At 46.9% G+C, this 26438-nt stretch overlaps 1 protein-coding gene across 3 annotated transcripts in view; it reads right to left on the bottom strand.

Annotated features, from left to right (window-relative positions):
* wb (wing blister) overlaps window positions 1-26438 on the bottom strand; it is a 399222-nt gene that overhangs the window by 60897 nt on the left and 311887 nt on the right. For all 3 annotated transcript variants that reach the window (XM_075873404.1, XM_075873405.1, XM_075873403.1), the window contains 14 exons: window positions 21596-21810; window positions 20469-20580; window positions 19592-19705; window positions 18785-19011; window positions 12733-12941; window positions 11834-11940; window positions 10804-10987; window positions 8910-9016; window positions 7907-8090; window positions 6836-6975; window positions 4658-4885; window positions 3941-4081; window positions 3026-3199; window positions 659-838 (listed from right to left, as the gene is read on the bottom strand). In XM_075873404.1, coding sequence (XP_075729519.1) covers window positions 659-838; window positions 3026-3199; window positions 3941-4081; window positions 4658-4885; window positions 6836-6975; window positions 7907-8090; window positions 8910-9016; window positions 10804-10987; window positions 11834-11940; window positions 12733-12941; window positions 18785-19011; window positions 19592-19705; window positions 20469-20580; window positions 21596-21810 — 2322 coding nt within the window. The remainder of the gene's footprint in view (window positions 1-658; window positions 839-3025; window positions 3200-3940; window positions 4082-4657; window positions 4886-6835; window positions 6976-7906; window positions 8091-8909; window positions 9017-10803; window positions 10988-11833; window positions 11941-12732; window positions 12942-18784; window positions 19012-19591; window positions 19706-20468; window positions 20581-21595; window positions 21811-26438) is intronic.

Genomic DNA, 26438 nt, shown 5'->3' with positions numbered 1-26438 from the left:
ATTATATCAAAGCACTGAAATGTGTACTCATCCCCATTAGCTCTAGTTTATGGGCAGTACTAAAAATTACCTGTGGCACTGACTTCTGGGCAAACATAGCACATTTGTTAGCCTCTAAATAAAACCCATATTAGTGCTTTAACATATAGGACTTGACATGCCAAAACCAATATATGATTACAATTAGTTCATGATACGATTATGATAAATATTTATCCCGGATTATTTTGAATGCCTGGGTTTCTATATAACATTCGCCAAAAACTAAGTCCACGGGTTTTTCATGTTTCGCCCCAACAAAGTCTGTCTGCTGAGCCAAGGAATCGAACTGGCAACCTGCTACCTAAATTACATACCCAAACCTCATAGCCCGGCTTAAACCAGTGTGACACACTCAATGAACCAATGCTATGGAGGAGGAGGGCTCCGTTAAGTTCTAAACATCTTGCGTTCTTTAACGTGCAACTAGATCTATGCAACCGTGCATTTTGAGAATCCTGTCTCCATTGAAATGCACCTACAGCAGTCGGGAATAAAACTTGCGATCTGCAAACAGCTCAGCATTAGGAAAGAGAAATAAAGAGAAAATGCGAGAAGGATAAACAAGCTTGTCTCGGTTATACAGTGAACAAGCCACGGAGATAGACACATATCTCACCTCGTGAATGGGCACAACGTAGGCACCATTGGGCGACAGCATGTGTGGGTGGAAACCCAGCAGGATGCGGTGGTTCCCTTGGAGGAACACCAGGGGGTACTGGCGAAGCATGGCGTCGGGAAAGACGTCCTGGGCGTCGCTCTCGACCGTGAACTTCAGCTTTCCATTGTAGGCGAGGACCTAGTAAAAACAAAGCCACAACCCTACTGACACAAGGCGTAGATACAACAGATAAGCTACGAATTAGGCAAGCAAGTACAAAAGGCCATTTAAAATGGAACCGCACTCAAGAGCTATAAAACTGAGCTCGTGCCAGTTTGTAGGCAAACTCCTGCCAGAATAAACAGTGCAAGGCAGAGGCAAGGACACATAAAACAGAGACTAGCAGTGACTCCCATATTATTTACTACTTTTTTTCACGTTTACATGCTATGCCATGTATAGTAGCCTAAAAAATGAAGGGCAAGCAACATGAAATGAGAAACTGGGTACAAGAAGTTGTAAGTAATCAAGCAAAAATTAAAAAATCAAAACACTGCCATCGAAGCGATATGGCTCCTACATGGACTGTAAGTCACCATAATTACTTACTTCATAAGCAAACAGAAGATAAGCAAACGGGCAAGAAAGAAAGCTTTCACAAAGGTTTCACAATAAAATAATTTTCCTAAGTTGCACTCAAAACTGTTGCTTCCACTAAAACCACATAAGTCACTCATTTGCCACTCTTTTTTTTGCAAACCCTCTAAGTCTGCTAAGAGCATTTCTGAAACGTTGATAAATCATGTTCATATTACTTTATAGCCATAACTACTTCATTCTACACTTGTGACTGTCGTGACATTGATAAGTGTAACACGAATCAGCTATCACCAAGCGGTCATAGATCTGCAATACAGTGCAGTCCACTTATAACGATACCACATATAATGATATATTGGTTGTACCGATGGGTTGATTAACAGTCTCATTTTTTGCATTGGGGCTATGGGGAAAAAAACATATATAATAATATGATATCCACCGCATATCAGATACGATGGAAATTTTGCCTTGGATGGCAAGTTTGAGAATAATTGTAACATTCACATCGATAAGTTCCACTGAAACGAACGCGACAAGACGAAAAGTTAGCGTAGACGAGTTCGTATTTACCGCTATTGCAGCGCCGGCGGCCCGTGCCGCCCGTTTCGAAAGGCGGAGAGAACATCACGAGATGCCGCGGCGCGCTGAGTGCGGCGCAGAGCGCGGAAAGAGACGAAAAAAAATTCGAAAACCAAAGCCTCAATGCGGGTCCCCGCGACCAACACCATGTCCGTAACAAAGAAGACAGAGAGAGGAAAAAAAATGTGAAAAGCAAGGATACGCACAGAGTCCCACCCGCACCGACTGGAGCCTCTCCTTTTCCTTCTCAGCGATCGGTGTCAGTTGCCCAGTAGCACATCGCTACTGGTGACACCGATAGCGGGTGTGCGTTGTCGGTTGAGCACTTCCTCACAGCAGACAGTGCTGCCTCATGCTGCGAGGAACTCACCGACGAGGCAATCGTCGCGGATGTGATGTCGCGACAGACGCCGGCCTTGTGGGACGGCAGCAGTCACAGTAGTGACGACAAGGTCAACAGTCACAGCGCTTCTTCGGCCCTATCGATGACCACACAAAGTGCACTGGTGTCGATTGAGGGGTTAGTTGACTTTATGCGTTCCCAAAGAATGACGCCAAAGCATTCCCAATTGCTTGAAGCTATGCGAACCACGCTTGTCAAGCTGAAACTTCCGCAAAAGCAACTGCAGATATCATACTACTTCATTCCGCTGAAGCCATAAACGCTCTTTGAAGTATAAAATAAAGCTTTTTTTTTTTTTTCAAGCCTTTAATCTACATCATCTGTCACTGGTGGAAAAAGCGTACTCGAGGCTGGAACTACGAAAGGTACATCCGGTGAGAATTTTTTACGACAGTCCAGTTATAACGATCATCGGTTATAACTATCATATTTTCAGGTTTCCTCGATATCGTAAGTGAACTGCACTGTAGGTGAACAAATGATGAATAAATAGATGCAAAAAAAGATGCATTCTCAGCCACCTTGAAGCCAGCACCCTCATAGTTTGGAAATTGTGGCACTAATGCACCATTACATGACATAATGTGACTGCATTAGGAAAAAAATAAAAAGGTGTATGGTACTGTTCAATGTTCAAGAGTGCGCCTCACCGAAAATTATGCTTATTGAGGAATGAAGTGATACAAAACATTTGTTTGCATTTAGTTGAAAAGATAGACAGTTAAGAAGAGTTTGAACCTGTTTACAAGGTGGAGAACTCTAGGTGTATTCACATAACCAAAGATAGCCGTCTTATTCACCTTATCTCCAAGGAATGGTTCGGGCAAGGACCAGTACAGGGGTTGGTCGAGGACATATGGCCCCGGCAAGAGAGTCGAACCGGGGTGAGTACCAGGGATAACCTTGTACCGGTGCACTCGGTCGAACTCCGGTTCGCCAGGTGTGATAGTTATGTCCCTTGGTGGAGTACGCATCTGAAATTTCTCTGACGTTAAGAAACTGCAGCCCAAAAAGCAAGCTTACTAGGCAGAATAAACGCAAGTTCCGAGCACTAAAGCTTATTCACTAATGGCACTCTGTTATCATTGCTATGATTCACTGTTAGTCATAATTAAAAAAGAGAGAGAGCTAGTGCAAAACAAATTAAACTAGCTGAGCCTTACAGTTTTTTTTGTGACATCATACACATTGTAGTTCATTGTATTTTACAACAATACTTTGAGCAGCTAGCCTTTTACAGCCTCCAGTATTACTATTGAAGTAGTTTCCATTCATTCAGCGGTGATAGCTCTACGTTGAAAATGTCAGTAGATCCACCGATGCCTTGATTTGTGAACGAAACAGCTAACAAAAGATGTCAATCACGGTGAATGTCCGCTAAGACACAGGGAGTTATTTGGCAAGTGTCACACCTGTTTCGTACTGTTTTGATTTGGGCTAGTGAGTCGGGTCATATTAAATTCGGACCTCGAAGTGCCAACCTTGTTGTACTGTGTTCGATGACGAGATTTTCGATGGTATAGGCAGTTTAAACTGCCTAAAGGCTCTCCAACCAAAACTTTGGCAGCCGCAGTGATTCTCTCCATTCTCCGCTCACCAACATACGTTAAAGTAGAGGCCAGCTCAAATAAGCTTCAGTTACACAGCAACCAAAGTGTAAAATAGGCTCAAATATCATGATGACTTCTAAGAACATATTGGTTTGGGCTCCTTACCACTCCCCAGACTAGGTTGGCCTGCGTGCACTGGTCGGTCCGTCCAAACATGAAGCACTCTGTGCATCCTCGAGGGTTGCTTTCCAGCAGCGAAAAGGTCCGGTCTCGACATCGATCGCAACGGCGCCCTTCTACATTCGCCTGCAAACATTCGAAAGTGGCATAAAAAAAGCATACTAACAATAAAGGCACCTCTCTCTTTCAACACCCCCGATAGTAAAACTAAATTGTTTTTTAAAACCAAAGATATCAATTTGTGGTGTTACCTCAAAATGGCATCATTTACTTTCATATTTTTACACTTAAACCTGATTTTAACAAAGTGGCATGTTACATCAAAATAAGTTTGTTATATTTGAAAATTCATTATAAAGATATGTTCCTAACACTATACCTATTGAAATACCATTTTTCATTTACTTCATTGTAATTCATATTTTGTTATATCCATGTTGATTATATTGAGGTTCGAGAGTAATTATGTTTTGCAATGCTGAACCCAATTAGAGAAACATGTTATGAAGAGAAGCATTACAGAAATGGTTTACACAGACATTTTATGAAGAAGCTTTGTGGAGATGGTTTAACGGAGGTAATTTACGGCATGTTATGAAGAGAAGTATTAGAAAGATGTTTTACAAAGAGACATTTCATGGAGAACTTTTATGGAGATGGTTTAACGGAGACGGCTTACAGGACTTGGGAGACGGTTCTCACCTTGCACGGACACTGGCCCCTCTCGTCACACTGGCAGATCCCATGGTGACAGGCGCCGGGGTCCGTGCCAGCTGGGTGACAGTCACAACGCTGGCAGTTGGGGAAGTTGTAATAGCCCGGCCTGCAGTGGTCGCAGTGCTGCCCTTCAAAGCCCTCCAGGCACTGGCACTGGCCGGTGTTCTCATCGCAGTTGGGGCTCAATGAGCCCAACTTGTTGCAGTTACAAAGCTGCAAGCAATACACAAGCGTAAGCATCAAAAGGAAAGCATGCATAGATACGACTCCCTCCGCTGTCACGAAACGCCACCACGGAATAAGACAAGAACACAGAAAACACGGGCTGCAACTCTTAACTGAAGGTTTATTCACATGCACGCGACATGTACACATGTGGATACCCAAAACAAGAGTCAGAAAAAATCACCGTTTTTAAATACGTATAGAATTCTTTTCTGCTGTGATCGACTAGTTCTCATTAATAATGAGTCTAACAAAGAAAATGAGCCCTTAAATTTACTTTTGTCTTTCTGTTGTGGTGCAACAGATAGGAAGCTGGAGCTTAATTGGGAAGGTGATGGACAAACCTTTTTATTAATATATACTGTCAAAGCAGGATATATCAAACCTTAAAAGGATCACAAGTTGTTCTGTATAACAAACAGCAATTTATTAAAGGCGTATCTCTTTCTGACCCCACGACCAGTGTACTGGACATGACAAAGAAAGCGGTGCAGAAAAGCAAGCAAAGCTACAATCCAAATCAAAGCCATTTTGGCGGATTCTGTAAGAGTTGAGCAGTACGTTTTTAAATGTAGTTTGTCCTTCAGCCCCATTTTTTAGTAGATGACATCATCCGCGTGGAAATGCACATGCAGGCACAACGTGATCAAGTATACAAAATTAACTTGAAAGCTACATTTGCGTAATTTAAGTAATTTATATCATGCCAGCTGTCTTGTGTCTTCTTGAAACATTGTTGCAGAAAGGTAGTTTTTGTAGTCAGCAGTTGACTGGTAATGCGAAAAAGTTTTTGTGTCCAGTACACCGGACACCAGGATGTAATTGGCGCACATTGTGCTAAACACATAAGACAAAAAACAAGGAGCAGCAGCACATGGCAATCTCGAAGCTAAGCTATAAAAATGAAACTGCAGCATGCTGGGAATCTAATAAGAGCACCAAGCACGAGGAGGGAGTGGCATGTGATGAGGTTGATTTGTGGACACTAGGTGCACTCCACCTTAGCTTTTTTTTTCCCTTCATGGTACTGAACACCGTGTGTGACAGCTAACCACGGGAAACTTTTTCTTTGGTCGAAATGAGTTGTTTTTGCATTTTAAAAGATGAGTTCCCTTCTGACAGGACCAAAAAGAACACATTTTCAAGGAAGACAGCAAAATGTGTGTACCCAACAAATGAAACCCAGTGTCTCTTGTGAAGACCCTTGTGCTTACAGTCCCCATTATATTCCTGCGTGCTTTTCAATGGCCTGTTGGCTCGAAAAGAAATTTAAAAATTTTTGTTCAACCCTAAAAAAATGCAGGTTGGAAAGAAATTATTGGACTAAGGAGTCACACGCTTCTATCAACAATTTTTTCAATTTTAAACAGCTAGCCTAATCACCTCATGATTGTATTGCAGTAAAATATTCCTAAAGCGAATGTTCCCAAAGTGAAAGGAAAAAAGGGGAATGACTACTTTTCCCTGAAATGAAACTTCCTTGAGCTTTCACTCAACCAATTTGCCATGTTTATTGTCAGTGTGCTTCAAGTTGTTCATGAATTCACCCTTGGGCTGCAATGTGCTAGTCGCCTGACAGTGGAACAAACACCCTGGAAAATCATCGGCCCCATTTTATAATCTTGAACTAGAATGGCTTTTTCTTGAACCGAGGAGTTTTTTTTTTTTTTTTTTTTTTTTAAGGAGTCTGTAAGATTTTGTGGCGACTGTGCTGCAAATTAGTGAATGCGGATTTTTTTTTCCGTTTGTGAACGTCCACTTTGCATGCTCACGCAAAACGCATCAACTTGGCAAATCAAGTTCTTCTTTCTCTTGCATTGCCCCACTCACTGCCCCTCACCCTTTCCTAGCTTTTGAAGCTTCTAAACTTCTTCCATCTTTAATGTTTTTGAAGAACACATCTGCCGCATCTTTTGTTAACTGACGTCAAGTAAGCACCTTGCAGCCGTCTACTGGGTGATAACCCCAGGCACCGGTGTTGCAGCGGTTGCACCGAGGACCACCTGTGTTCTTGGGGCAGATGCAACGACCCGTTTCCTCATCACAGACATGTCCCGGTGCCTCGCACGGCTCACAAGCTGCATAAGAAAAAATTAACAGAAAGAACACATCGCACATGTGCTTTTGATTTCAAAACCGTCGCATCTCTCTTTCAGAATATCCACAGCTAGTGCTGTCATGGTTAACGTCACAATCACCAGTGCCTCTTAGCACAATGAGTCTTTTTCCACGAAAACTTATCAACAAGGTGCTAATCTTGTTGATATGACTCATTTTTGGAGCAGCAAGGAAAGATAAGATGTGAAAAAGAAAAAAGACAAAAAAGCTGACACCATCAACTGAATTTCTATTGAAAGGAGAAAACTATACACAGGACAATACAGAGTGTTAGCGGTGATTAACAAATACACAAAACAATGACAAATACAGATGCATTACAGCATATTCCATGCTATTACATTTGTAAAACCACTATTTCTCTGACATGGTAATACAGTTGAGCCACATAAATACATATTACAAGTCCATTCCTGAATGCCGTGCCAAATGACAGTGCGGCATTGTGCATCAGTGTAGACCTCACACCTCTACCAACTGTTTCTTATGCTGTCTTCACACGCCAGCAAGAAGAAGGGCTCATTGGCCTTACGTTGGCGTTGGCCATATAATAAAGTTTTGGAGAAGTGTCAAAACAATAGACAACACAATACAACATTTAAAAACAAAGAACCTATATATTGACCATAAACCTTGTCTAAAACTTCGAATTCGAAAGGTCTTTGCTAATTTACTTTGCTACATATAAGTTGAATTTTGCAGGAACCAGCCATGCCGTTCGAAGTGTTCGTAAATTCTTGTATAAAGTTCTACTGCACTTTAACTGGCTAAAGCTGGACTCAGCTTCTTTGTCTAGTTCAGCTGATACTGAAGGGAACACTTGTCAGTTAAATGTTGCCTTATAGCTGGCAATAAGGAACCTCCTACGTATTCTGGACATATTGTGCTGACCTCTGCAGCCGTGATGGGAGAACCGGAAATATCCTGGCAGGCACACGTCGCAGGCTGTTCCTCCAACGCCAGGCTTGCATGGACACTGGCCCGTCCTGTCGTCGCACTGCGTGCTCACAGAGCCGGTTGTGTTGCAGTGACAGGGTTCGCATCCACCAGGTGACGCCAGGTTCCAGTACCCAGGCTGCAGGCACAGAAAGGCGGAGAGGCAATGCATTTCAAACCTGAAAGCTCGAAGCTCTGGTGGAGATGAGACAGTTTACAGTCAAGCCTTGCCATAGCGAAGTTCTAAGGGACGTCAGAGTAGCTACGTTGTATTCAATGACAAATCTTTATGATGGGAGGTAGGCAGTTGCAGCCTTTAAGACGGTAAGGCTGCTTGGTCTAGCACGGGCTCCAGCAACATCTCGTGTTCGGAGTGTTTTTCATTGCTTTAAAATTTCATCTTCCCACAAACTTCTACCTTATTCATTATATTTGAAAATTCATTACGTATGTTCGTAACTTTATACAAATAGCAACACTATTTCTTATTTCGTTTCAGTATAGCTTATAATTTGTTATGTTTGTATTCAATATTTAAAATATGACTGTATTACAGGAAAAAAAAAAGACAGCAGTTGGCAAGGGGGTGCCAGGCCCAATTTCCATGCTTACTATGTTATAACACGCATATTTACATGCAAGAGCATATCTTGCATGTAAATATAAGAAATTACAACTGCCAATCACAGACAAGTAGAAACACATATGATATACAACTCATATACAAATACAAATCATGTATTTGTATATGCACCCCCAAATTTTATGAATGGTGGCCAGCACTGCACTAGAGATGTTTACTTGCCTGCTACAGCACTGGTTATCACCCGATAATCTTAGCTAGCAGTTTAAAAAAAGGTGATGTCAGCCAGAATTAGCCAACATTGACTAAACGATGGCTAATGGTGGTTAACAATGGCTTGGCAAATAAACGTTCAAATGCAAGAGACACACGCACCTTGCAGCGATCACAGGTGCGGCCCACAACGTTGGGTTTGCAGGGACACTGCCCAGTGTTTTCATCGCACTCGGGACTCAGGGATCCGTGAGGGTCACAGCCACACCCTGGTAGAACAACGAGGAACATAGATTTAACGCGATTCCAGGTGTCGTTTCAGCTCATTATATAGAGCAGAAAACTTAGGATTGCCGTTTCTTAAGATGGAAGAAAAACACAACTCTGAACTCTGATGACGAAACAACTCCCCAACCAGTAATGCAATGGTCTATAAGCAACAATGAACACCTCCATGCACTACTGACTAGCCTTAGAGGTCCGACTATTCAGACTTCCAGAAAAGCAAAGGTCCCGAGAGCCTGGCCTGCGTGACCCCCAGCACTGAAAGCCGTAAGAGTTCTAATACAGTACAAAAAATGTCACAGAGTGAAGTTATCAACTGCAAATACTCTTAGCACATGTGGATGTTCTAAACTCGCATTTTGTGTCTCTTTCACTCTCCGCATGTAAAGAACCAAACAGGACAGCCTAGCTAGCTTCTTTGCCAATTCTACGATTCCTTCACTCCAAGTTGTCGGCACAGTCACATGCATATATAATAAAACTATCCATGTAGTCAAGGCATCCTCACATGCCAGCTTAACATGAGCATTCAAGCATATGCGACAATTACAATAAACGTTCCAAGTACCGTATTTACTCGATTCTACCGCGCCCTCGATTGTAACGCGCACCCGATTTCCACCGCGAAAAAAAAAAAAAAAAACGATAAGACATCGATTGCAACGCGCACCCATTTTTTATCGCTGGCCCACACGATCACACCACTCGAAAAAACGACTCCTTTCGGGAGCGTCTTCCATTTAAATATGAGGTACGGACGAAGCTTGTGCCCATCTGACGTGTAACAGAGCATTGCCGTCACTGTAGTTTTACCGTGGACCGACGTCAGCACGCGAACTTGCTTCGCCCCCTTCTTCTCGACGGTTGTGTTGCCAGGCATGTCGAAGTAAAGAGGCGTCTTATCGGCATTCCCGATTTGCCCAAGCAGGTAGTCGTTGTTGCGCCGCAAGTTTAGGACGAACCTCTGAAAACTGTGAAGCTTTTCATCGTACTCCTCCGCAAAACTTTTCGCATATGCATGTTCCCCTTCGGAGGGAAAAGCCTTTTCTCTTCATAAAGTTAGTTAGCCAGCACCTGCTCGCTTAAAACTGGCTCCGCATTAGACATTTTTCTAAGACTAATTGCATAGCCCGCACTTGGAGCAGTTCTGCCGTCACGGGCCGCTGTGCTGCTCGCTGCTGAAGCACATACTCGCCGAGCAGCTCTTTAATTTGCGTAAACCGACCCTGCTGTGGTCCACTGAAGCCTTTGCGTAAAGCTTTGCTGTCGAAAATCTTCTGCTTTTGTTTCCGCCGGTCCCGCACGCACATTTCGGGAACTCCGAACGACCGCGATGCGGCCCGATTTCCGTCCGTTTCTGCACACGCGATGACTTTTCTTTTAAAAGCGGCATCGTGGTGCACTCGCGTTTTTGGAGTCGGCCATTCCACGCCGTCGATGCTAATGCACTACTAGATGACGAACTCCTCAGCACACGTACGAAGTGCCGCACATGAGAAACACATAGGCAGAAATGGACGACGCGCCATGCCGACGCACGTAGGGGGCGGCCATTTTAGATTTGCCGATGGCAATAGATTGGCCGTAATTTTTTTTGTTCGTACTCGATTCTAACGCGCATGCGATTTATGAACTCGCTTAACCGGAAAAAAGGTGCGCGTTAGATTCGAGTAATTACGGTACTTCGTTGCAAAGGTATCATAAATGTGTTACACGGGCATTAGACTGCACATAGCACAATATGCGATTCAATAGGCTCCAAACAGCTCACATTTGCAGCCATCCAAATGCAGAGAGAAGCCATAGTGTCCTTCAAGGCAGGAATCGCAGAGGGTACCAAACACCCCGGGACGACAGATACAGTTGCCCGTGATCGGGTCGCAGCGCTCAGAGACCGAGCCCTGCAGGTTGCAACGGCAGGGGGTGCAGCCACGCTCCACACCTCCAAAGCCATCCTTATTGACAAAAGATGAAAGTATGCATGAAGCAAAGAATCTAGGTCTGAAGCAGCTTTAAAAGTTGGTGCACACCGAAATTACTAGATTGTAACACAACCATGATTGTAAAGCGAGGAGTGACTTTCCACGGAGAAAAAAAATTGAACATAACAACTGTGAGCATCGTTGCAATTTTTATACAACTTGAATATCAGTATTCGACTGTAATGGGAAGGTCGATTTCAGGTAACAAAAATCTGGAAGAAAAGATTCATGTTACATTTAAGTAAATACAGTAATGTGGTGACATCAACAGAAACTTCCAAAATTTCATGTTTACTGGCCAGTTGCTTTCTCATAAGACCACGTATCATTGATACCGATGATTTAAAACCATCTTTCTTATAGCCACCATACCCATGAGTAGAGATGGTCCCCATTACAATTACTAAGTATTAGCAATGACCGTGTTTCTTTGTCTTTCTTCAGTCTTATTCTTATCTCTACTAAAAACCCTTTTGTCCACGAGTAGACAATCAGCTTAATTTTCTTACAAATATCTTTCTAGGCTCATGAAGTATACACAAGTATTTAGAAGGATGAACATAGGGATAAGCCACCGCTGCTCTATTATAGGCTGTCATGCACACCACAGAGGTTGTGGGCTTAGTTTTCAATGATGACAAGTTGCCTATCCTTTGGGTCATTTCTCTTTCCATTATTAATTCCGGTCAGTTGAACAGCGCCGAATTTCCTCCCCGTTCTTTATTTCTTTTGCTTAACTGTCTGCTCATTTTGCTATCGTTGTCGAACTAAGGAAAGAAAATTAAGCCCCCGTCCGTTCTACTGATTCGCACGGCTCACCTGACACCTGTCACATGTGCGTCCCGAGAAGCTTGGCTTGCAGGGACACTGTCCAGTTGTCTTGTTGCACACTTGGCTGATAGAGCCTGTCACGCTGCAGTCGCATGCTGGAATGATGAAAGACCGACATTGTGAAGACAATTACTACAACTGTTCATGCACGTCTAAGAACTTTGATTTTGTTCACACGTGCGGGCACTTGTCTGGCCACTTTGTGCATATGTTGCCGTGCGCACCAATGGACTATGTAGACAATGTGTTTACGTGCTACTATCTTGGGTGTATCCTCAACTCTACAAGTGTTCATTTAGTTGTTACAGATACAAAACAGCAGACTTACCGGCATGAAAACAACTGGGCTGATGTGTAGAACATTCATTTAACAACCCAAGGTGATGGCCCCCTCTGAATCACTCATTAAAATAGTTTACATAACAAACAATCACCTAGATGACTGAGAGACGTGGCATTATCTTCGAAAGCATCCAGCTAGTTTTTGTAGCGTGGCGCTCTACTATTGGGGTGTTTTTATAGTTCATGTAGCCTAACAGTCACAGTGATGCCTGTTTGACAAGCAAAGCCAGAGCGAGCAGTAATTACCTCACAGTGAAACGTTGACATAATGGCCATGATTACAGCAAATTATTGGATATAATGTGCCACTCGCCAATATAAAGAAGTGACAATTATACATGCTACAAAAAAGCTTAAATAATTCTGGAATCAAATTTTCTAATAATGGGCAACTTTGCAAAGCTCGCACGAACAAACCTGCCCCTGCTGCACACCCCCTCTTAACACAGGTCTCTGCTAATGAGGCTTCCACTAATGAGATAGGTCTCTGTTAATGAGGCAAATAGGGCTTCTAAAAGAGACGTCCGAGGGGACAGAGGACTCACGTCGACAGTCTCCAGTGGCAGGGTTTCCAAAATAGCCATCCAAACATTCGAGACAATTCCAGCCTCCCGTGTTACCACGGCAACGCAAGCAGCGGCCAGTGCGGTGGTCACAGTAGCCGGGAACAGACGTGTCTGCATTGGGACCGCAGCGACACGGCCGACACGGTTCACCAGGAATGGCAGGATTTCCAAAAAAGCCATCCGCACACCTACACACAGTGCCAGAACACAAAAGTTGCATTGGAGGCATGAGTTTCTATACATATGGAAACTTTCTGATCACCTTCTTTTTCAGTTGATTGATTGATTGATTAATATGTGGGGTTTAACGTCCCAAACCACCATATGATTATGAGAGACGCTGTAGCGGAGGGCTCCGGAAATTTAGGACTGCCTGGGGTTCTTTAACGTGAACCCAAATCTGAGCACACGGGCTTACAACATTTCCGCCTCCATCGGAAATGCAGCCACCGCAGCCGGATTCGATCACGCGACCTGCGGGTCAGCAGCCGAGTACCTTAGTCACTAGACCACCGCGGTGGGGCTTCTTTTTCAGTTGGCCACGTTCTCAATGGGAGTGTCCTGGATGCCACCATTATTGAAGCTAGACTACTAAAGGTGCATTCCTACTGGAATTAAGCGATGCCAACAATGTCACTAGACTGCATTGCGAGAACCCTTTGTTGCCATTTCAATCGAAACATGCAAGCTCTCACAAGCTCCTTGCAAAATGAAGCTACTAGAGGACCCCAAACTTCTGCCTCCCTCCTCTCCTCGTCTTACCAAGTAATTCAAGGAGTTAGAGGGTTCACAGAGGTGGTAATTTAGGAATCTCAACAGTCCATATTTATGAACGGTAAAAGTGCACTGAAGATGCCCTCACAACGAAAGAAGAAAGCCTGTTTGTGTCTGTTTCTTTGTTGTGTACTCGTCTTCAGTAAGCTTTCACCATTCACTCCCTTCTCCTTTCAAGTGTACACACTTACACGTTGTGAGGGTGGCCGAGAGAGGGCGTTACGTGACGGCGTCATCATCATCGGGACTTGGCCGAGAGAGGACACTACGTGACGGCGTCATCATCATCATTGGGACTAGAGTGGTGGGGGTTGCGTGTGTGGGGAAGGGAGGGTTCGGGCTGGTTGGAAGGAGTGGCAAGATGTAGCGGTGTGTGGTGTGCAATTTAGGGTTAGCGCGTGACAAGTGGGGGCTCGTCCGGGATGGCTTCAGGCCCGACAACAGCAGCGGACGACATGCCTAGGCTCCAAGGTCTCGTTGAAGAGCTGTTGCTGGGCACCGACGGCTCCACCATGGAGCGCGAACGAATCGCGGCGGTCGTACGCGATCGAGTGATGGCGACGCCGCTGCCCACGGCTCCGCACGTGGGAGCATGGACTGGGGCCGCTAACACTGGCGCGGCCCCTCGGGCCACCGACGACTCTGCGCCTCGGCTCGCCGCTGCGCACCTCCCCCGCTACTCCGGTGCTAGAGACTTGCAGTCGCCGGAGGAGTTTCTTGAACGTTTGGAGAACTTCTGCCTCGTGACGGGGGTCGCCGCCGATAAGCGACTGACACACGTGGTACCGGCTGCCCTCGAGGGTGGCGCGAAGTTGTGGTGGCGGTTCGTGCGCGGGTTCGACTCGTGGGAGCAATTCACCGCCGCCTTCCGCTCTGAGTTCTCGTCGATTGACGCGAAGCGTCGCCTGAAGGCGGAGCTCGAACAGTGCACGCAGCACCCGGAAGAAAATTTGAAAGAGTTTATATATGCCATCGCTACTTTTTACGACCGCATCGGGGAAGAGGTCTCCGAAGCCGAGAAGGTGCAGCGCGTACTGAGGCAGATGCACCCTCAGTTGCAAGATTTGGCGGAGGGGCATGCCTACAACGACCTCGCTGAGTTGGTGAAGGCAGCCGACGGCCTAATGGCGCGGGCTTGGCGTCGCCTCCAGTACAGACCACCGCCCCTTCCGAGCAACCAAGTAGCCAGGGATCTGGCGTTCCGCCCTAGCCAGGCCCCCGACCATCGCTCACTGCCGCAGCCGAACACTATGGCGACGGCGTCGTTCGCTTCGTTTGCTGCTGCCCCACCGGCACCGCCAACTTATCACTGGCCACTGCATCCAGCTGCGCTAGACCCGTCGTACTGCCGGGACCGACAGTACTCGTGCGACACAGCGCCTACGTTCTCACCCTACGGGCCAGGACCGATGCCGCGGCAGGAGCCCGCGAGTGGAGCCATGTGTGTGCAGTGCCATCGCTGTGGTGGATTCGGCCACATATCTCATAACTGTGCCACGGGTCGACGAATGGGGCCACCCGTTTGCTTCCGGTGCCAGCGATCGGGTCACCTGCAAGCACAGTGCCCGGGAAACCAGTGGCGGTAGGTGCTGCCCCGGCGGGCACCTACGGCAGTGCGCACCAAGTAGCGACCACAGCCGGTGGCAAAGAGCCCCTTATAGACGTCCGTATCGGGTCGTCGACGTTCAAGGCCCTGCTAGATACAGGCTCAAGTGTAAACTTCTTCGGACCGCACGCCGCGGCGGCGGCCCAAGCTTCTGGAGCCAAACCCAAGGCAGACGTACGCGTGCTGCGTTTGGCATCAGGCTGGTCGCAGTCAACCATGTCTCTGAAGTGCCAGATCGAGTGGGCTGCCGGTTGCCGCAGACAGCAGTTTTTGTGCGTTCCTGACCTGTGCCGTGACGTTGTCCTTGGTAGGGATTTCCTGACGATGAGTGGCATCTCTCTGCACGTGTCACTTGGTGGGTGGACTGTCGGCACAGAACCACAAAGAATTGTGCCGTTTGTCAAGGCCGTTAAGGAACAGCCAGAGGCAGTGGATGATTTTGGAGACAGTCTGCGCTGCATTTTTGCTGAGAGCGATGCCACTGTGTGTGCCAGTGTGCCGGAGACGACTGCAGCCTGCAATGTGATCATTTCCGGCTACTCGTCGGACCTAGACCCACGCATGAAACACATTTTAGAAGAGTTCAGCGAAATCTTCACCACAACTCCGGGCTGCACAACCCTGGCAGAGCATCGCATAGACACGGGAGACAACCCACCTGTTTGATGCAAACTGCGACCAGTGAATTCCAAGAAGCAGGCCATCATGGACAACTGCATTCAAGACCTGCTGGCACAGAACCACATCCGCCCTAGCCAAAGTCAGCATGCCAGTGCTCCAGTCCTGGTTGAGAAGAAGTCTGGTGGCTACCGCATGGCTGTGGATTACCGCCAGCTAAATGCACGCACTAAGGTGCCAGTCTACCTCATGCCGAGGACTGATTGGTTGCTGGCACAGCTGGGACGAGCCAGGTGGTTCTCAAGTTTTGATCTTTCACAAAGTTTTTTTCAAATCCCTGTTCAAGAGCAAGATATTCCAAAGACAGCGTTCATTTGCCATCGGGGAACCTTCGAGTTTATGAGAATGCCCTTTGGAGTTGCCGGAGGTCCTGCCACGTTTCAGACCCTGATGGACCGACTACTGGAGGGAATTAATCACCAGTTTGCCATGGCGTTTCTTGATGATGTCCTGGTGTATTCGGAGACCCTAGAGGATCATCTTGAGCATGTTCGGGAGGTATTGAAGTGGATAAGTTCGGCACAGCTGACCATTAACCCAGAGAAGGCGCACGTGTGCTGTCAATACCTTAAGTTCCTTGGCCATGAAATATCGCCCGGGCAGTGTAGGCCGGACAAGGAAAAAGTGCGAGCGGTGCTGGACTATCCTCAACCAACAACACTCAGCTGCAGGCCTTCCTGGGACTGGCAGGCTATTACAGAGGGTTCATACCTCAGTTTTCTATCACTGCACGTCCACTCACAGAACTCCTTAAGAAAAAGCAACGTTGGCGGTGGGAGCTGCAGCAAGAGGAAGCCTTTAGAGCATTTAAGCAGTCCCTGGCCGACGATGTTGTTGTAAACTTGCCAGACCTCAACAGACCATTCGTGGTGGAAACAGACGCCAGTGGAGTCGGCATTGCAGCGGTGCTTCTGCAGGCAGCCGAGAGTGATGCTCAACTGCGTCCAATAAACTTCATTAGCAGGGTCCTCACTGAGGCAGAGCAGCGCTATACAGTGCAAGAATGGGAGTGTCTGGCTGTGGTGTGGGCAGTGGACAAGTTCCGACCATACCTTGAGTTCACCGAGTTTGAGGTACACTGTGATCACTCCTCACTATCCTGGATGTTCACCACAGACCAGGCCTCACCACGTGTAAAGCGTTGGGTTTTGCGGCTGCAAGGTTTCAACTGCAGAATCAAGCACAGGCGGGGTCTTGCAAATGTGCCAGCCGACGCCTTGAGCAGAGCTCCCCTTCAGCACCAGGAAGTTCCAAGCCCGAGTCTACACGAGACGCTGTTCCCTATGGCTGTTCCAGAGCCCAGCCCACAAATCAGCTTTGAGGCAGCTGCTGTAGCATCTGAAGTGGACGACACTACTGTCTTGAATGATGCAGGGCTCCTCGCCCAGGAACAAGAGCAGGACCCCATACTGTCAAAACTACGAACTGTGATGAAGGGAGGAAAGCTTCCGCCCACTGACAGTGATCAACCTTTGATAAAAGATCTGGCGGAGACGACCGAGATGGAAGAGAGTGGGTTGCTTGTACAGCACCGAGGGAACAGGAAAGTACCTTGGCTACCAAACCATCTCTGCAACTTGGTCCTGCGACTGTCCCATGACCACCCGATTAGCGGCCACTCCGGCTTTTTTAAGACCCTCAAACGCGTTTCTCAGAATTTCGTGTGGCTGGGTATGCGCTCGGACATATCCAAGTATGTGCGATGCTGCCAGGTTTGTCAGCGCACCAAAGCCCACCGGCAGAAGCCAGAAGGGCTGATGAGCAGTCAATGGGCTACTGCCCCTATGGAACAGCTCAGCGTGGACATAATTGGGCCCTTGCCTATGACACCTCGACGCCACAAGTACCTTCTCGTGGTGATTGACAAGTTCACCAAGTTCATTGAACTTTTTCTATTGCGGGCAGCAAACAGCAAAAGTGTGGTGGCCTGCATGATCCAGGTTTTTTGCAGACATGGCACACCTGTCTCCATTTCAAGTGATAATGGAAAGCCATTTGTAAGCAGGTTGTGGAAGGGCCTCCTTGAGCATTGGGGCATACAAGACCGACACACTGTTCTGTACCGCCCTGCCGGGCCAATGGTGGAGCGCCACAACGGCATTATCAAGCAGTGCCTTAGGGCTTATTGTTCCAACCACAAAGACTGGGACCAGCACATCCCTGAAATCGCCCTGGCCATGCGCACGGCTGAAGGCGTTGTCACGGTCTACACGCCTGCCTTCCTCTGTTATGGCCGGGAGCTGAGAACCCCATGGACACAGGCTGAGGCCAAAGACGACGCGGAGCCTCCTGCGACAGCATACCGTGCATTTGCTACTGAGGTCTCCAAGTGTCTGCAGGAGGTGCTTGATTTCTCCAGGACACACCAAAACCACATGTGGCGCGCTCAGAAGACTCGCTACGACCAGCACAGGCGGCCACTGACAATACAGGAGGGTGATCTTGTTCTGCTCGAAAGCCACTCCCTCAGCGATGCCACCAAGGGCTTCTCCTCGAAGCTTGCACCCCGGCGTTCCGGTCCCTTTCGGGCAGTGAGACGTGTGGGACAGAATGACTTTGTTCTAGTGGACCCCAAAACGGGTCGTCGCCACGGTGTGAGACACGCAGATCAGCTGACACCGTACCATGACGCTGCAGGCGATGTGTAGTGGTGGCTTCACATTTTTAGGGGAGGGAGACCTGTGAGGGTGGCCGAGAGAGGGCGTTACGTGACGGCGTCATCATCATCGGGACTTGGCCGAGAGAGGGCACTACGTGACGGCGTCATCATCATCATTGGGACTGGAGTGGTGGGGGTTGCGTGTGTGGGGAAGGGAGGGTTCGGGCTGGTTGGAAGGAGTGGCAAGACGTAGCGGTGTGTGGTGTGCAATTTAGGGTTAGCGCGTGACAACGTGACTAAAGTTATGTTTGAGCCATTTCCATACTTAGCGCCTATCAACAATAGTGAAACAGTAAAAAACATCAGGCAAACACCTTTCGCATTTGTTGCCAGCATGGTTTGGCGGGCATTCCAAACAAACGTAGTCGCTTTCCCCCGCTGGGGTTACGATCGTTCGACACTCGGAGGGCAAGTCGTACAGGCTGGCCCCGGGAGGACAGCTGCACGGCTTGCAGTCATCCGTAAAACCGAGAACCGCGTTGCCATAGAAACCTGGCAGGCACTCGTTGCAGTTGGGGCCTGTAGTGTTGTGCAGACATTCCTGCAATAACAGATAATATATGGTTAATTGAAGTAAAGCGCTTCACTGGGTGAGTCGGTACAGGTTCATGTTGAGACGTAGGATAAAGAAAGCTAGATATAAACAAGAAGTCACAAAACGGGAGATATAAGGTTGCAACAAAAATACGCAGATTCTCCATCTAATCAATTATGCCTGGATGTGCGTATCAAAAGTAATAATATCAGCGTGCAGTGTCAATCAAAAATAGCTTTTAAAAATATACTGAAATAACTGCTTACCTGCAAATACTGCAACTCATGCTTACCAGTACATTTTATAAGCTCATGGGAGCTTAGGTTTTCAATTACCTAAAAAAATGGCAACCGAAAACTTTTATGTCAGCACCCCTTCAGAAAAAGCACCTCTTGCTCTGAACATCTCACTGCTAGAGCCATACTGTTTATTCCTCATGCTAACCGAGACCTATAGCTCAGGCCAAGCAATCGGTTTTTGTTAATTGCACGTATTCCTTGTTGTGAAGCGTACATATCAGCTCGATCAAACTGTTCGCAAAGTTGTCCAACAGCGAGTATCGATATAGAAATCGAGAGCCGCTTACGTCGCATTTGCCGGTGTACGGATCGCACGAGTCGGCGTGGTTGTTGCAGTCACATTTTTCACAGCGCCCACCAAGCAGGGTGTTGTTGACACGACGATAGCCGGGGGCACAGAGCTGAAACCGACAGGAGAAATGAGTGAACTAGTACATCACTCTAATTAGGCTGCATTTGTTTCTGAATCTACGACTTCAGTGGCATATTGATTAACTTTAGCCCATCTGATATGGCAAGGTTCAGTGACGAAAAGTTATTACTAGTCACAAATTGTATAAAATCTTCAGCCACATGACTTCGTCTGGGCTCATTATACTGTCTCCACACACGAACTGTAAAATTTGTGAATTTGGCTTAATCAGCAAAAATAATTAATTAAATTCTAGTCACTAAGCGCTATTCTCACATAGACCAAGAATTTAAATAACTCAATTGCTGGATTGCGATTGGATGACGACAATGTTGCTGTTGCAGCAGCCACCAGCCAGTAGTAATCATCCGGTCTCTAACAAGCAGCCATCAAGTAGCCGAAATTAGCCAGTGCTGGCCATGTGCACGTGAATATGATAGTGGAATTCGGTCAGAGACTATCATTGACATCATGCTTTGTTACAGAAAGTGGGTGAAATATTCTGGGTAAAACATTGCCTTTAAAGAAATGTGAAGGTTTGTGTGTAATACTGATATTACATTGTATCCCATTTGCATCACAATTTGTTGTGAATGCAGAAGATTGAAGACCATGAAACGCTTATGCCAATTACAATGCAGATGCATAAATCAGAAGCAACAGACAAAGGGTCCGAAAGCATTTTCTTTCTCACAGTTTCATATATGTTTAAGAAACTTTTTCATCCTGCCACATCAAATACAAGTCCTTACCTCACAAGAGAGCCCAGCATAGCCGACCGGGCACTGACACATCTCGACCGATGTCATCTTCGTCAACGTCCCTGACGTCTTGGATGCCACGGGAAGATCTACGTGGTGCATGCTGCACGATTTAAAGATAAGCATCAATACGATAACAATGATACTTTTTATGCAGCTTTTGCTAGAAACATTTTGGTAATGAACCTTATCTCTGCTATAAATTGTTAGCCCAAATTTCGGCAAAATAATGGCTGAACTTTAAGCACTCTGGACACACCTCTTGCCAACACATTCGAATTTTCATATCTTCCTCCCGTAGAAACTCACGCACGCTTTTGCAGCAGAGCGGGACATGTGCTTCCATCTACCAGGGCGCAGCAAAGTGCCGAGCCAAAGCCAACTAGTTTTCAAAGCAGTGCAAAAATACACAAACGAATGTCGATGAGTACAGCTTATCTAAGAATGCCCATTTTAACTAGAAATGTGCGGACAAGCCTAACTTGTCTAAGGTAGAAAAAAGAGGTAAAGGATTATAAATATCAAACGGCCAAACAGGTGATATATTGTTGCTTTGTGGCCAAAAAGGTAACATGCCGCTCAACTCAAAACAACCAGCTTCATGAAAAGGCGCACACAAACTTTTTGTGGAGCGCAGAAATTTGAGCTAGTTGGTAGTCAGTGAACTTGTACATCTCAACAAGTGCAAAGCAACAATCACCGAAAAAAAGAGACATGTTAATAGAAGGAGACATGGGCGCTAGACAAACTGAAAGTTTACAGGTGAACAATGATGGCAGTGCACACACAATCAAACAACTATAACTAAGTTGCATTTTACAAGAAAAAAATTCATTATATACAAAAACTTGTAATAAAGGTTACTTTTAACACCATATTTATTGCAAAGCTACTTTTTACTTATTTGTTATAACCGATATTTCGTTATACCTGTGCTTGTTATAGTACTGAGGTTTAAATGTACAAACACAAAACCCACAGTGCAGTTATGAGCATCGCCATCATCTTGGGTCTGTAACCTTTCAGTTGATGTTGAGAAGTGGTCCTGTTGATTTGTCTCGTCTCTCTAGGGTTAAGATGTGAAAGTTCTGCACAAGGCCTCACGAGACAGCACTTACGCTCCTTCTATTTGGTCCGAGTGGTACTTGGCCCGCAGGAGCAGTCTCTCCATGTCGTGCAAAGCAAGCGTAAACTCCTCGCGCGACGCTGGCCTCAGAGGGCGTCCCTTGTCGTCCAACAAGTGCCAGCCGTGCTCTCGAAGCGGAACAGCAATGGTCACGTTGTCGGGGCTCGGTCGCAGGCTCCAGTTGTAGCCAAACCGCTTCCCATCGCCCTGAAGAAGCGAGGACGCATTACGACAACCGCTGGCATTGCAGCAACATTGCGAGTACGACATGAACAACCCGAGTGCGGAAGTCGCACTTGAAATTTATTGTGCTTCTGTTACTTCTCTGTTGTGTGGAGGTAGTTGCAATAAAAAGATTTCTCTGGTTCCCGAGAATAATACATGTTTTATTAAATGGTAGTAGTTTTAAAATCAAAGTGCAGTGCTTTCATTGCTAATAATATGCAAAAAAAGACATAACACAAATAAATAAAGAACAAGAACACTTGTCATACTTACCGTATAAACTGGAATGTAGGTCGAGATTTTTTCAATAAAATAAGCTAAGGTCGCCCCTCGTCTTATATAGCGGTGTCTAGCCGAAAGTGCGGCGCCGTCTGGCAACATATGGCTTGCATGTGCTTGTGAAGCCAGACGCGGTCATATCCACATCCAAATCCAATCGCAGTCTGTTTTCTTTGTGTTGGTGATTTGCTTCCGATCTGTTCCGAGTTTTCGCTCTGCTTGACATTGCGCTGCATTTTTAGTGGCCTTTTTTTTTTTCGTTCACTAAATATGTATAGCGGTGCGAGGAGGCAGTACTCAGCTGCATTTAAACTAGATGTTGTTAAGTTCGCAGAAGCGAACGGGAATATGGCTGCTCAGCGCCGCATTGGTGTATCAGAAAAAAGCGTGCGCTATTGGAGGGCGCAGAAAGGGAAGCTGCAGATGTGCAATCCTCGAAAAATGTCGTTTCGTGGACGAAGTGCCGTTCATCCGCAGCTGGAGGATAAGCTAGCAGACTTTGTGCGGGAAGTTCGTGCGCGCTCGCTGCCAGTGACCGTAGATACCATTCGCAAGAAAGCCGTGGAACTCGCTTGGGAAGCTGGCCTCACGAGAAAAGAGTTTCGTGCACGGAACTCTTGGGTGCGTTGATTCATGCGACGCAAAGGATTTTCTCTCCAGCGGCGCACATCCATCTGTCAAAAGTTGCCGGAGGAGTTCGAGGACAAGCTCATAAACTTTCAGCGCTTCGTAAACCGGCTTCGGGAGCAGAACGAATACATGGTGGGGCAGATTGGCAACGCCGATGAGACCCCCATGTGGTTTGACATGCCTTCGTCGACCACGATCACGCAGCGCGGCGCCAAGGATGTGAAGCCGCTGTCCACTGGCAACGAGCACTCGCGCTTCATCGTCATGCTGGCATGCACGGCAGATGGTAGAAAGCTTCCGCCCTTCGTCATTTTCAAACGCAAGACAATGCGATGGTGCAACAGTTGGTGCGACAATGCGACAGTTGCGATGGTGGTAGAGGGGAGCTCCGACGATCGGGATGGGGTGCGCCCAATTCGCAAATAAATGTGGTTCGGCAGTTTTGGGTTGTTTTCCTTTTTTTCTTTTTTGGTAACCTGAACTTGGGGGGTCGACCTATATTCCCACTCGACCTATACCTCCGGTTTATACGGTATGTGCTTTAGTGCACCATTGTTGACCAGCAGTGACAAATTTTCAATAACCCAAATGATTCAATCCTCAATTTCTTGCAGTTTGCAATTATTGGAATCTTCAATAATTTAAATTCCAATCAAAGCAAATTCAGATACTGTAATATTTTTTCGAATATTTAAAGCATTCACACATTTGCACAAGCCTAGCGATCAAATATTTCATGTTCGGGCACCAAAGCTCGAGTTGGCCAAAATTTAACCCCTTAAGTGCTTTGGACAAACAGAGCTCATCCCGCCCAAATTGTCACCGAACCGCTTTAGACGATCAGAACTCGTTCTAACGGAATAGGTACTCCCCTCTAGCATTCAGGCGGAGAAGCGCATTTATAGCTTAGATTGCGTGTCATTCACTAGATGGCAGCATTCGCTCAAGGATTTTGTTTTTTTTTTTTGCGGCAGGAGTGCGGTACTTGTATGGAAAGACAGCATGCAGTTGCAGCTATCCAGGCATGGCTGGCCTGTGAGCATTGAAAAGAAGCTATTCGTTCTCCTAATTTTCTTCGAGGGATGATGGTTCGAGTACAGATATTTATCTTGTGTCCGGAAGTGACGACAGCGATGACGGTTAATTGAGTAGCTCCTCCGGTGATGGTGAAGACAGCTCGGACACAAACACTGCGTGTGCCCGCCAGTGAAGTCGCTTTGCGTTATTCCGAGTTTTGAAATTTCCATTGCAGCCCCGAAACTTCCCGAGTGAAATACCCCAAGGGTGCTTAGCCTGCAGAAGTGAAGAAAGATGAGGCGTCTGTAACAGTTTTGTTTATGAGGTTTTTAATTTTATTAGCAGCAGGTAGCTGGTTTTCTATGTATTGTCCAGAAATAAACTTTATTCTACTTATTTGACTAAGTATGTGTTGAAAATATTGTTACGACCTCAGTAGGCGTCTGGGGGTTTATTGATACACGGTTCGAGGGACGAGCCGTATCGGCGCAGGCAGATGATGATGATCTTCTTCTTCCACACCCCTTGCTTCTTTTTCCTTCTTCGTCCGGCACATACGTGGCGTAACATTTCCCCCCTCGCAGACAAAGCGCGCCGCGCGTTTCATGCAGTGTCGCGTTGACTGAAAGGCTTCAGGCGAGCGACATGCGTGACCTCTGTCTTTCTGGAACGTCTCCCGCTAGCTGTAAGACGTGCGATGCGGTAGTCGACTGCGCTCAGGCGGTCAAGGATAACAAAAGGTCCGATGTAGTGCGCGAGCAGTTTTTGGCACAAGCCACGTTTGCGTAAAGGCTTCCACACCAACACGAGATCTCCCGGAATATATGTGGCCTGCCGGTGCTTGCTGTCATAACGAACTTTCGATCTGTCTTGCGAGGCTATTGTACGTAAACGAGCAAGACGACGAGCTTCTTCGGCGAGACAAAGAGTTTCTGCTAGGGAGATTTCTGATTGGTCCCGATCAGAGAAGGAAAATATTGTATCCAGAGTATAACGGGGGGGTCGAACATAGAGGAGGAAGAACGGGCTGTAGCCGGTGGTCTCATGTTGGGAAGTATTAAACGCGTATGTGACGAACGGCAAGACATCGTCCCAGTTCTTGTGGTTCGAGGCAACGTACATAGAAAGCATATTCACCAGTGTTCGAATTGTTCGCTCGACGAGACCATTCGTCTGCGGGTGATAAGGCGTCGAGTGTCTGAGCTCTGAGCCACACATACGGAGAAGTTGTTCGACAACGTCTGCCGTGAATTGACGTCCACGGTCACTTATGATGACGCGAGGGGGCCCATGACGCAGTATGATAGAATGGAGAAGGAAGGACGACACTTGACCAGCAGTCGCGGATGGCAGGGCAGCAGTCTCGCAGTACCGAGTAAGATGGTCAGCACATACCACAATCCATCTGTTGCCTTTCGATGAACGCGGAAAAGGGCCCACCAGGTCAATGCCAATTTGTTCGAACGGAGAACTGGGAGGCGTCACAGGTTGTAGATGTCCGGCCGGAGCTGCTGAGAGAGATTTGTGCGCCTGGCATTGCGCACAACTGGCCACGTACAACTCAACTGACTGGCGCATACGTGGCCAGTAGAAGCGTTCCTGGGTACGATGAAGAGTGCGCGTCGTTCCGAGGTGACCTGAAGTGGCGTCATCATGCATGGCGTACAAAACAGATGACCGTAGTGCCTCTGGAACCACCAGCAGGAAGCGGGAACCGGTGCCGGAGATGGATTTCTTGTACAGTAGACCATCACGGACGCAAAAGCGGCTTTCCGGAGTGGATGCTTGTGCGATCACGAATAACGGATTCAAACTCACGTCCTTCCGCTGCTCAGTTTCAAAGGTGGCCTTATCCGGGAACGCTGGTGCTACGGACGCAATCAGATGATCGAAATCGTCAGCGTCGCAAACTGTAGCATCAACTGGCATCCTTGAAAGGCAGTCCGCGTCCGCGTGTTTCCTGCCGCTCTTGTACGATACCGTGAAGTTGTACTCTTGCAGCCGGAGGGCCCAGCGTGCTAGACGGCCTGACGGATCCCGAAGGTTGATAAGCCAGCACAAAGAATGATGATCCGTAACTACTTGGAAAGGACGACCGTATAGGTATGAGCGGAATCGCTGCACAGCGAAGACGAGTGCAAGGCATTCTTGTTCGGTCACAGTGTAATTGCGTTCCGGCTTACTTAAAGTGCGACTGGCATATGCGATTACGTGTTCCACTTGATTACATCGCTGTATCAGGACTGCACCTATGCCAATGCCGCTTGCGTCGGTGTGAACTTCAGTCGCCGCAGAAGGATCGAAGTGCCGCAGGATAGGCTGCGACGTGAGCAAGAACTTCAGTTGGTTGAAAGAAGTTTCACAATCAGGAGTCCATTCAAAACTAGCACCTTGGCGGAGAAGACAGGTCAGTGGAAAGGCAACTTCTGCAAAGGCGGGAATAAATCGGCGAAAGTAAGAGCAGAGGCCCAAGAAGCTCCGAAGCTCCTTCACTGAGCCAGGTGGTTTAAAAGCTCTAACAGCCGCCGTCTTATTCGGGTCGGGCCTGATGCCATCCTTGTTGACGAGATGTCCCAGCACCAGTGTTTGTCGAGCTCCGAAATGACACTTCTTTGCATTAAGAACCAAGCCAGCATTTCGAATACATTTCAAAACCAGCTCTACCCTTTCGTTATGTTCACTGA

This window comes from Rhipicephalus microplus, chromosome 9, assembly GCF_043290135.1.
Source record: "Rhipicephalus microplus isolate Deutch F79 chromosome 9, USDA_Rmic, whole genome shotgun sequence".
NCBI lineage: Eukaryota > Metazoa > Arthropoda > Arachnida > Ixodida > Ixodidae > Rhipicephalus > Rhipicephalus microplus.
This window is presented reverse-complemented; position numbering and strand designations above follow the sequence as displayed.